At 39.0% G+C, this 11,408-nt stretch overlaps 2 protein-coding genes across 2 annotated transcripts; both read right to left on the reverse strand.

The window, feature by feature from the left end:
* Positions 1-5,803: 5,803 nt before the first annotated feature.
* Positions 5,804-8,820, reverse strand: LOC123319176 (golgin subfamily A member 6-like protein 7). The gene is made up of 4 exons (XM_044906037.1): positions 8,464-8,820; positions 6,413-7,036; positions 6,044-6,317; positions 5,804-5,868 (listed from the first exon to the last, which is right to left on the reverse strand). Exons 1-4 carry the CDS (start codon positions 8,818-8,820, stop codon positions 5,804-5,806), a joined length of 1,320 nt encoding a protein of 439 aa, XP_044761972.1.
* A 427-nt stretch (positions 8,821-9,247) lies between these two features.
* Positions 9,248-11,084, reverse strand: LOC123319177 (E3 SUMO-protein ligase ZBED1-like). The gene is made up of 2 exons (XM_044906038.1): positions 10,832-11,084; positions 9,248-10,773 (listed from the first exon to the last, which is right to left on the reverse strand). The coding sequence occupies exons 1-2, from the start codon at positions 11,082-11,084 to the stop codon at positions 9,248-9,250; spliced, it is 1,779 nt and encodes a 592-aa protein (XP_044761973.1).
* Between the last annotated feature and the right edge of the window lie 324 nt (positions 11,085-11,408).

The raw sequence follows: 11,408 nt of genomic DNA on the forward strand, positions 1-11,408 counted from the left end.
TCTAGCCTCAGGTTGAATAGTTGCTCGACCTTTTTTCTTCCGAAATAGTTCAGGGTCGCAACGCAGTAAATGGTTTCATTTTCATCTTTTGTGATATTGTAAAGATCACCTTTTTCCCTAAGGTTATCGAGGAGTTTTTGGCGATTTTGTGTTTTTTTAGGCAGGAGGGCTGAATTTCTCACCTCGTTTTTATGTACTGTCAGGTAATGCCTATAAATTTTGAAGACTTGCTTCTGACAAAACAAACAGGAGTGTTTTTTTTGTTGTACTGAAATTGAAAAAAAAATTACATACATTTAGTTTACACCACTTTCTCGTCCATTATGTTTCTCATTTCATGGTTCAAAATAACAATTAGATGCCAACTTCATATTTTTGAGCTACTTTTTTTTATAGCAGGGGTAATCTGCGACCGTGAAAACACGGGACTCTATCTCTCGCCCAGAGGAACCCATTTCTAGGGAACACTGTGGGGTTACTCACTCTCCTGAGTTCGCGACCCACTAAACCTAATCTGCTTTTTATTGGTTCCGGGCATTTGCCTATAAACCATTTATCCCTTGATCCGTTAATTTCTTCTTGCACATTGTCGTGCTAGGGTTTTCATGTTCGTCCATTTCGGATATCTCTTCTTAGTATAGTTTTAATAAGTTTCCGTTCTCATTTTAATCTCTCCTCAATTGATATCGCGCTTTTGTAAATTCTCATTCTTCCTCTGTCTTCCTCCGGATCGTAGTCCACTAGTCTCCTGAGTTCTTCGTTTGGATGTTCCTTCGCTGTTTCGAATAACTTTCCAGCTTTCCTCTTCATAAATTCGGTGATGGTTTCCAACTTCAAATCTCGATATATCTGTTTGTTCCTGACAAACCAAAGCGCATCTATGGCACATCGTAGTAGCTTGTTTTCTGTTGCCTGAATTCTTTGTATATGGCTCTTTGCCGCGAATCCCCAAGCACGTGATCCATAAGTCAGTTGCGGTCTAGCAACGGCTTTGATTATTTTCAATTTTGTCTCATTTGACATGTGGCTCTTTCTACCTATAGCTGGTAGAGCATTTGTTGTAGTTCTCAGTCTCCTCTTTTGCAGTAATATCGCTTGGCTCTTTTGTCCGTTGAGCTTTATTTTCCATTTAATACACCAGTCATTTATTTAATCTATAGCTTCTTGTAATATTCCTTCTATGACTTCTGGCTTGCGATGTCGCATTGCGATTCCCGTGTCGTCGGCATATAGTGTCAGCATAGTCCTTGGAGATTTTGGTATATCGTGAATATATATGTTATACAGTAAGGCCCAAATACTGACCCTTGAGGCACCCCTGCTTCCATATATCTGGTTGTGGAGTTTTCTCCTTCCACTTTCACGTAGAATCTTCGGTTCCTCAAATAATTCCTAATCAACTTGCACAGTTTGATTGAATATCCAGCATATCTCATTTTGTAAATCAATCCTTCATGCCATGCTCTGGCGACATCTAGTAGTAGAAGACCAGTTGCTTGTTTATTTTGGAATCCTTCTGTTATGCATTCTGTGAGTCTCAGTAATTGCTGTTCTGTTGAGTGATCTCTTCTGAATCTGAATTGCTCTGCTGGAATGAGATTCAGATTTTCAGTTTCTTCTGTAAGCCTCCTAGCGATTACTCTTTCTACTACTTTTCCTAGGGCGGACAATGAACTTATCGGCCTGTAGTTTTGGGGGAATTTTTTATCTTTGCCTGGTTTGTTGAACACTATGATTTCTGCAGTTTTCCACTTTTTCGGATAGTGTTCAGTCCTCATTATACCGTTTGCAATATTTGTGAGAGCAGTTATACCCTTTCTAGGTAATTTCTTCAACATAACATTCGTTATTTTATCACTTCCGGGTGCTTTTCTATTTTTCAAGCTTCTGATTATCTCCTTTATTTCGAATGGAGATGTTGGTTTTTCTATTTTGTCGTCTACTGGTGGTTCGTCCATTTCTTCTTCATTATTCTCAACTAGTTCTTCCAGATCATCATTATCGTCATCAGGTCTGTAATTTATTCTCGATTCTCTTTCGATCGAGTCCGCCAGTGCTTCTGCTTTATCGATATTCGTATACGCCAATCCTCTTTCTCCGTGGAGAGGTGGTATTTTAGTCTTTTCTCTTCTCAGACATTTTTGCATTTTCCATGCAGAATGATCGATAGTATTCAGTTCTTGAACTCTTTTGTTCCATCTATTTGTTCTCATGTCCTTCAGGGCATTTTTTAGAACTTGGCTGTGTCGGTTTAGATTTCTCTTATTTATATCTGTTTTGTTGAGCCTGTATGTTTTTCTTAGTTTCTGATTTTCCCTGATGAGATCTTTGATTTCTCTGGGTGTATCACCGTGTGGATGTATCGGTGCTGGTCTCGATATTTTCTTTGTGCTCTTTTTGTAGGCATCTAGTATATTTTTTTCTAGTTTATCAACTGCTCTTTCTAGGTCTTCCGGTGTGTTGATTGTTGGTATTTCTTTTACCTCCGATTGTATCAGATGGCTATATTTAGTCCAATTGGTGTATTCTCTTGTTTGAATTAGTTCTCTTCTCGGCCCTTCTCCTATTGTTAATTCGATGGGGTTGTGGTTAGAGGTTCCGTCCCACAAGGTCTCTATCGAGAATTCTCTAGCGATATTTTTCATAATTGCGATATCAATTATATCTGGTAATCTATTTCCGAATGCTAGGTACGTTGGTTCTTCAGGTCCAATAACGATAGCTTCATGTTTTTCAGCGAGATCTTGCAGTTTTCTGCCATTTCTGTTTTCCATCCTGCTGTTCCATTCTGGAGATTTGCAATTAAAATCTCCGATGCAGATTTTCGGGTTTGTTCCATCTAGTAAGTTGTTGATGTCATCTTCCAATAAGTTATTTGGGGGTCTTTTATATGCCGATGTGACTCTTTTTCGATTTATTTCAGCAACAATCGTCACTGTTTCTATTTGTGACTCGTCAGATCTTCCTTTAAAATAGTGTTTCAGATCTCGTCTAACCAGTAAGGCAACACCTCCCCTAGTGTTTGCGATTCTGTCACATCTATATATCTCATAATTCATGATGTTCAATCGCGTATTTGGTTGTATTCTTGTTTCCTGTAAGGCTATAATATCAGGTTTTCTATCTGAAATTACTTCTCCTATCTCGGATTTTCGAGTTCTGACCCCGGTTATGTTCCAGGAGACTATTTTAAGGGAATTTGTCCTAGTTGTATCTTCCATTATTTCAGTTTACTGAAAATTCCTTGGAGTTTTTTCTCCATCTCTCTTTCAATTTTCAACATAATTTTGTTGAAAATTTTTTCAGTAAAAGTGTCTAAATCGTCGGCGGATTCAGAGACTTTTCTGTTTTCTTTTGTTTTGTTGATCGTAGTTTTAGCTTGGGGCATTTAATGTTGCTCCTTCTTCTGTACTGGTTTAGGTACTTCTTTCTGATTGTCGTCTACTTTGGAGAGGGTGCGGTTCTTTTTCTCCTGGACTTTTTGAGAAATCGTGCTCTGCTGAGCCGATTTCTGGCCTGTTTTCCTCTTCCTTGTCACTAATTTGAATTCGCTACATCCTTTGTAGCTTACCGGATGGCCTTCTTCGCCGCACAGAACGCATGTGGCATTTCTTCCTCACCTTTTCTGGTAAGTTCGCAATCTTTTGTGCAATGATTGCCCAAACATTTAACGCATCTGTATGGAAAAGAGCACTTGTTTTGGGCATGTCCAAACCTCTGGCATCTGAAGCATTGACTTGGATTTTCTGCCCTTCTTTTTGATTCCACTACAATGCAGAGATTGTAGAGGCGTCTTATTTCGATACTCTCCTTTCTCTGAGTTTTGACCAGGTATAAGGGTACAAACTTTTTGGTTTTATTGGATGTCATTCTGGACACCTCGGCGTCATGGATTCCTTGGACTTTTAGATCATTTTTTATTATACCTAGGTCAGCATCTATTGGGAGATGCCTTATGACTGCGTAGATCTTTTTCTCTTCCTCCATCTGTTAGGTAAAGTAATCCTTACCAATCTGGTCAAAATATTTTGTAATGTTTCTGTAGTCGTCCACAGTCGAGGCTACGATCCTAATTCCGTCTTTTACGACGGTTGCTCTGTTGTAGCTGAATTTCTTCAAGTAGAGAGCTTTTGAGATCTCTACCCAATCGGCTGTACCCATCGTCGTGATGGGTGGAATTTTATCTTTTTTAGGTAACTCCGTTGCTTTTTTTGCGGTCTCTTCGTCTGAAGATGAACTTTCTTTACGCGCGCGTTTTGTGGGCGTTCTTGGTTTTTGCAACTTGAGTTGCAAAATTTTTCTTCTTTTCCGGTGCTGGAGCTACTTCCTGTTTGGTGGAATTTTTGGGGACTGCTACCGGCTTTGCAATTTCTGGGGGATTTCTGTGCCGTAATCTGTTTTGCAATTTCAGCAAAACTAGGGGATTGAGGCGCTTTATTCTTATTAACTTCCTCTCTCAAGAGGCGTATCTCCCCGACCAACTGAGCTACGGTTTCAGTAAGTTTATTTATTTGAGCTAGAGGTGGGAGTTCTAGTTCACTCAGAGGATATAGTTCACTAGTTCTCGTTCACTATGGTGAATAGTTCACATGAATCGTTCACTAGTTCACAATCATTCACTTCCATTATGAACCATGGAACGATTGACGGTTATTGGTATGCTATGAACTAGTGATATGCAGTCGTTCTTTCATATCTGGAAAGGTATATTAGTGTTTTTTGTCTGGAACTGGAACTAACGTTGAATTGAACTGATTGATACGGGTTTCGTGAAACCCGTATCAATCAGTTCACGAGATAAGAAATTGAAGTGTACATTATTTCAAGCCTTATGCTTTTTGCTGTGTTCTGGCAAAGAGGAGTTCCTCTTTGGTTCTGGGATTTGTTTCGAGAATAAAAAAAAAATGATCAATAAAACGAAATATATTGTTACGAAACTGGGGTTCGTTTTCAGTTAAAAATGTTAATTAACAATTCCAAACTATCCTTTATTTATACAAAACACTAAAATATAATTCGCCTATTTAACTATCGCACTTTTTTTTAGAACTGTCTCCTTGACAGTCATGGCAACTTATATTCAATTCGTAACACTGCCCTCCCTCTAAATTTGATCGTCCCGATCAAAAACCATGGTTTCACCAATATACTGCTTCAGTCTTTCCAAATGAACAACCTTCATCTTGTTCCCAGGATTACGTTGCACTCTGTAAACGACGTCGTTGATTCTCTTCTTGATTTTGTACGGTCATTCCCAAAATGGTGTCAGCTTTGGAGACACACCTCTCTTTCTACGTGGGTTGTACAGCCAAACCTGGTCTCCTTCTTTGAATCCTCCTGAATTAGCTTTTAAATCATAACGAGCTTTCATCCTGGTCACGGCACCACATTCTTGACACCTTCCGCACCAGCTTTCTACATCATCCCTGCATTGGACCCAGTAAAATCTCTGCCTGATTTTGTCCAAGGTTTTGTTGACTCCCAGATGTCCTCCTGATTTTCCCTCATGAAATTCTTTCAAAACTTCACCTATCTTCTTTCTGGGCAAAACCAATTGGGAAATTGAGGACCTGCCATCAGCTGATTCCCATACCCGTTTGAGTAATCCATTTTCCACAACCAGGGAATCCCATTGTGCCCACATTGCCCTGAAGATAGGATCTCTATGTGAAATATTCCTCCAGGAGGTTCTATCAGATCCGTTCTCTTTCCAATGTAGAAAGTCCTTGATGCTTTGGTCGGTTTCTTGGTCCTGTCTCATGTGTTCGGTAGTCCAGTTGTCCAGGTATCACTGTCGTTCGTCTTACATCGGCAACTTCTTCATGGCGTTCAATACGCTGGCAATGTTTACAGGCTTTTGAACGTGGTCTTGTCGAAATGAATTCTTCACCTCCAAATTTCATGGTTCTCTGTTTACCATTGAAAGAAAATCCATAATCACATATCAAATCCATCCCAAGAATGAATTCGTCTTCTATTTCTGCTACAAAGACCGTCTTCATAATTCTTAGTCTTCCGAGTGTTAATGTGATATCAGCCTCACCTCGAATCGGTGCATTCTCTCCCGTGACTGTTCGTAGAACGAAATTGGATGTTGGTGGTCTTACTGTGCTTGGTTCAAGGATACCGCTGCGGACCAGGGATACTGATGCACCAGTGTCTACAGTGCAAATTACGTCTTTTTGGTTCACCTTTCCTCTGATGGTCAGACTCTCGGTAGTTCTTCTAATCCTATTGACTTGGATGATCCTGGGGGCTTCGTTATCACTAGCCAGCATGCGCCCCGATATGCTAGCTAATTTAAGTTTTCCTGGTACCTGTTTGAAGACTCTCTAGATGTTTCTGTCCTCGCAGGTGAGTATGATCGTGGAGGTGTTCTGGTAGGTGATGACGAGCGAGGTGGTACCCTCACCCTGCAGTCCCTCTTGAAATGTCCGCTCCTCCCACATCTGAAGCAATTTCTTCTTGGTTGGCTGGCGACACTACTGTATCTGGATTCCATTTTCTCTAATATTTTGAGCACCTGTGATATACTCCTGCTCAGATTATCTTCCTGAGGCGACTCTTCGATTGATACCGTTCCCATTTTGGGCCTTGCAGAGATATTGAAGGCCGCTTCCACTTCCAATGAGCGAACTAGGGCTTCACTACATCTTTTAAAACTTGTCAATCTCAAAGTCCTCTGTATTTCGATGTCTTTCAAGCCATCAATGAATGTTTGCACCGCCAGTTGTTCTTTGAAACCTTCCGGGGCCTCTGGATAGGCGAGCTGGATCAGACTTTGAACGCCGGCTTCAAATTCCTGCAGGCTCTCATTAGATTTCTGTATTCGTGTTTTAAGCTGTGTCCTATAGAGTTGTTCCCGATATTGATTACCATACCTCAACTCTAAAGTCGCGATGAGATCACCATACTTGCGATGTTGGTCATCTGAAATAGTCTGCAGTATTGCAAGTGCAAGTCCTCTCAAAGCCACTATGAGTGCAGTAGCCTTTTCCTGATCGCTCCATCCATTGGCTGCTGACACCGCTTCGAACTGTTTATGGTACAGGGACCATGGCAATTGACCATCATAAATCGGTGGTTTGAGATAATTATTTGATGTGGCAACCCTGTTACGATGCTCTTGTATTTTCAGTGATGCGATTTTCTCTGATGAGCCACACACTTAAAGTTTTATTGCGTATCGTTCACAATAGAATTTATTCAAAAATAGATGTGGAAATAAGTGATAACCAGCTAGGTTTCAGGAAGGGAATGGGTACAAGGGAGGCACTATTTGGATTGAATGTTCTAATGCAGAGATGTCTGGACGTAAATCAGGATATATATGTTTGTTTTATAGACTTTGAAAAAGCATTTGATAGAGTTCAACATGAAAAACTGATAGGGATATTACAAAGAAAGAATATTGATGCTCGAGACATAAGGCTGATAGCAAACCTGTACTGGGGACAAACGGCTAGTGTAAGAGTGGATTGTAGTTTATCTGAAAGTGTAGAGATACAGCGTGGTGTTCGGCAGGGGTGCATTTTGTCTCCTCTCCTTTTCAATATCTACAGTGAAGCAATCTTCGAGGAAGCTCTTGCAGAGGGAGATGAGGGAATAAAAATAAACGGTCAACAACTCAACAACCTTAGATATGCCGACGATACGGTGATAACAACAGACAGCATTGAAGATCTGCAAAATCTGCTACAAAGAATAAATGACTCTTGCACACAATTTGGACTAAACATGAATTTGAAGAAAACGAAGTATATGGTTATCACAAAACAACAAAATATAGACGTAAACTTAACAATTGATAACACTCCAATTGAAAGAGTTCAACACTATAGATATTTAGGTACAATAATAAATGAGAATGCTGAACAGTTGCAAGAAATTAAAACTAGAATTGAGATAGCCAGAAAATCTTTCATCAAACTCAAGAAGTTTCTTTGCAGCAAGGACATTAACTTAAAATTGAGGATGAGAATACTTCGATGCTATGTATTTTCAACTCTGTTGTATGGTGCCGAGGCATGGACATTAAAAACAGCTGAAATAAACAAACTGGTAGCTTTTGAGAGATGGTGCTATCGTCGCATGTTGCGGATTTCGTGGGTCGACAGAGTTACAAATGTCGAAGTGCTGCGTCGTATGAACAAGGAGGAGGAGATTTATAAAACTCTAAAGAGAAGAAAACTAGAATATTTTGCACACATAATAAGAGGTCCCAAATATCAATTGCTGCAGAATATTATGGGAGGAAAAATTCAGGGAAGGCGTTGTCAGGGTAGAAGAAGAACATCATGGTTGAGAAATCTCAGAGAATGGTTTTCAATGACTTCCAACGAACTGTTCCGTGCAGCTGCAAATAAAGTGCGCATAGCTATGTTGGTAGCCAACCTCCGTTAGGAGATGGTACGCGAAGAAGAAGAAGATTTTCTCTTCTAATTCTTCTCGCACCGCACTAACTTCTTGTGTTATTTTTCCCTCCATTCCTTTCACCGTTTTCCAAACTATATCGATTTCTTCCTTTACATCTTCTCGTACCGCACTGATTTCTTCCTTTAGGCATACAATTATTCCTTCGGTTTTCTGAAAAATCTGTTCAAGGAATATTTCTTGTTGTTCTCTTTGTTCTTTCTCCTCTTGTTTTTCTATTTCACGTCGTTCCTCTTCTTTCTGCCGTCGTTCTTCATCTTTCTGTCGACGATTCTCTTCCTCTTGTTTTTCTTTCTGACGACGTTCCTCTTCCTCTTGCTTTTCTCTCAACATTCGACTTTCTTGCTCAGCAAACTGCTGTTTGATCATTTCCATTACGGCCTCCATGTGATCGTTGTTTGTACTCCGTGTATTTACCATCAATTATTCGAAATATTCGCTGAAATCCCACTTCTGACACCAACTGTTACGAAACTGGGGTTCGTTTTAAGTTAAAAATGTTAATTAACAATTCCAAACTATCCTTTATTTATACAAAACACTAAAATACTAATTCGCCTATTTTCCTATCGCACTTTTTTTAGAACTGTCTCCTTGACAGTCATGGCAACTTATATTCAATTCGTAACAATATTGAGGTTAATAAAATAAAAAATACAGTGAGATTCGATGAACTTTTTAATAATCAAATTAAAGATTGCTATTTAAAAACAGAATTTGCGATAATTTTTTGGATTTCAATTGATCGCTTCTCTGTAAGGATCTGCCCCGCTTTCGAGAATATGCGTTCACAAGGAACGGAAGTTGCTGGAATTCAAAGTCTTTTTCTTACGAATTTATAAACTGTTGGGTAAACATGTCTCCTTTCATACCACCACTCCAATGGATTTTCGTGTCGACTAATAGGAGGCTCACTCAAATAGCGGTCCAACTCTATTATTGCAGCGGCGGAATGATTTTTTTTTTGTACTAAACTATCTTTATTTTTGTCGAAATTGGACCAAAACATTGGCAATTTTGTCGGTGGTTTTTGAGGCTCTTGATCGGTATTTTTTTCAGCTGATTGATCTTCAGGAGGTGGAGGAACCATAATATTATGCAATGCTGTCAGCTTGTTACGCAGTGCTGACACCGTTTTGTTAAATTTGCGTTCATCCTTGAATGCGAATTTTTTAAATCGCGGGTCAAGCACTGTTGACTCGGTCAATATATCGACATCTTCAACATTGCCGAATCTTCTGAAAAAATTGTCCCGGAAAACCTGTAGGACGGCTTTCAGTTCTGGCTCTATGTCCTTCGCGTTATAATGAGTTTGTATGTGTTGATAAATTGCAAACACAAGAACTAAAATTTTTGAAATTGTTACATTCTTTTCTGCGCTTATTTCTTCTGTTATGTCCTTGAAAATTTCCAACAAATCCACTAATTTTTCCAAAATGACCCATTCAGCTGATGATATGTTATTTAAATCAGGCTGTTCCAATGCCAATGTCGAAATGAGAGCATCTTTTATCAAAACTGCTCTCTGAATTATTTCGAAAGTGGAATTCCACCGGGTTATGACATCCTGCTTCAATTTGAGTTCATCCATTCCCATTTGTTTTTCAATTTGCTTTAGTTTGGCCATTGCTGATGAACTGTGCTTGAAAAAGGTCACTATGGCCTTAATTTTATTCAGTAAACCGGAAATCTCTTCCAGTCCATTTTGCACCAATAAGTTTAATGAATGTGCAAAACATCCTTTGGATTTCCAGTTGCCTTTTCTTACCGCTGCAAGAATATTTGCGGCATTGTCACTCACAATACAAACAATTTTATTTGAAATTTCGAATTCTTCGAATTTGGATTGTAATATTGCTGCTAAGTTGTCAGCTGTATGTTTCTTGTTGAATGAAAAACAATCAATCAAATGAGATTTTAACCTAAGTGATTGATCATGTTCTAATAAATAATGCACTGTTATGGCCGTGCAATTTTCATTATTAATTGATGTCCAAGAATCTGTTGTTACACTGACATACTCCACAGAATTTAATTCTTCTTGAATTTTCCTCCTGGTTCGATCGTATGTTTGCTGCATCAAACCTTGACTTAAGGTTTTCCTACACGGTACTTTGTAACCAGGGATTGCTATATGCATCAGCTTAAAGAATTCCGGATCCTCGACTATTGAAAATGGGTAATACCGCTTAACAATCATTTTCAATAGCTGAGTATCTAGTTCTTTGCACTTGGAGATTGGAGCGGGTTTCGTGCTTCTGAAAAACGTGGAGATACTTGTTTGCAGAGGTTCCGTTCTAATTACACTACTTCCAGTGCTAGCTCCACTTGTACTTGGTTCTAAAATTATTATACTATTTTTATTTAAATGAATCTAACAATTTTGACATAAACGTACCAACTCTCATCCTCTTGGCTGGATTTGATTCTTCAGAATTCAGGTCTGTTGGAGTAGGAGGTACATCAACCACGTTCGTCACCGATCTTTTGATAGGAATTGTGCAATGCAGTCTTTGCATGTGCCGACTCAAATTTCCTACAGATCCACCAGATATCGATAAAGTCTGATTGCAGTAGTTGCATTTCGCTTTTTTGCTATCATCGGCAGAAGCTTCGAAATGTAGCCAAATATCACTCCGGTTTTTAGACATGTTTAAAAGGTTTAAGCAAAGAATAGCACACAGGCAGCTGTTTAGTTCAGAACAGAATAAATGAAAACTTTCCACAAACGGCACCAACTAGAATGTTATTTATTCAACACGAACTGAATGTTTAACTCAAGAAAATAAAACACATAAAACATTTACAAACAACCAAACTTCAAAAATTTATTTTAACTTGCTCTCTCTCGAATTCGTATTCGTTCTTCATTTCTGAGCTCCTTAAGTATATGCAAAAAGTGGTTAATCATTTTAATTGCCCTGGCAAGAAATAGGCTACCCGACAAAGAATTTTTTTTTTCTTAGGTTTGCCAA

The sequence above is a fragment of the Coccinella septempunctata genome, chromosome 8 (genome assembly GCF_907165205.1).
Source record: "Coccinella septempunctata chromosome 8, icCocSept1.1, whole genome shotgun sequence".
Lineage (NCBI taxonomy): Eukaryota > Metazoa > Arthropoda > Insecta > Coleoptera > Coccinellidae > Coccinella > Coccinella septempunctata.

What these genes read in the sequence shown, in the direction of transcription:
- LOC123319176 (XM_044906037.1), bottom strand. Translation starts at nt 8,820, where the DNA reads ATGGAGGCCGTAATGGAAATGATCAAACAGCAGTTTGCTGAGCAAGAA. An exon ending in AGGGAAAAATAACACAAGAA is followed by an intron (nt 7,037 to 8,463) that starts GTTAGTGCGGTG and finishes TACCATAAACAG; the next exon opens with TTCGAAGCGGTGTCAGCAGC. An exon ending in AGAGAATGCACCGATTCGAG is followed by an intron (nt 5,869 to 6,043) that starts GTGAGGCTGATA and finishes CATTTCGACAAG; the next exon opens with ACCACGTTCAAAAGCCTGTA.
- LOC123319177 (XM_044906038.1), bottom strand. Translation starts at nt 11,084, where the DNA reads ATGTCTAAAAACCGGAGTGATATTTGGCTACATTTCGAAGCTTCTGCC. An exon ending in AGCCAAGAGGATGAGAGTTG is followed by an intron (nt 10,774 to 10,831) that starts GTACGTTTATGT and finishes TAATAATTTTAG; the next exon opens with AACCAAGTACAAGTGGAGCT.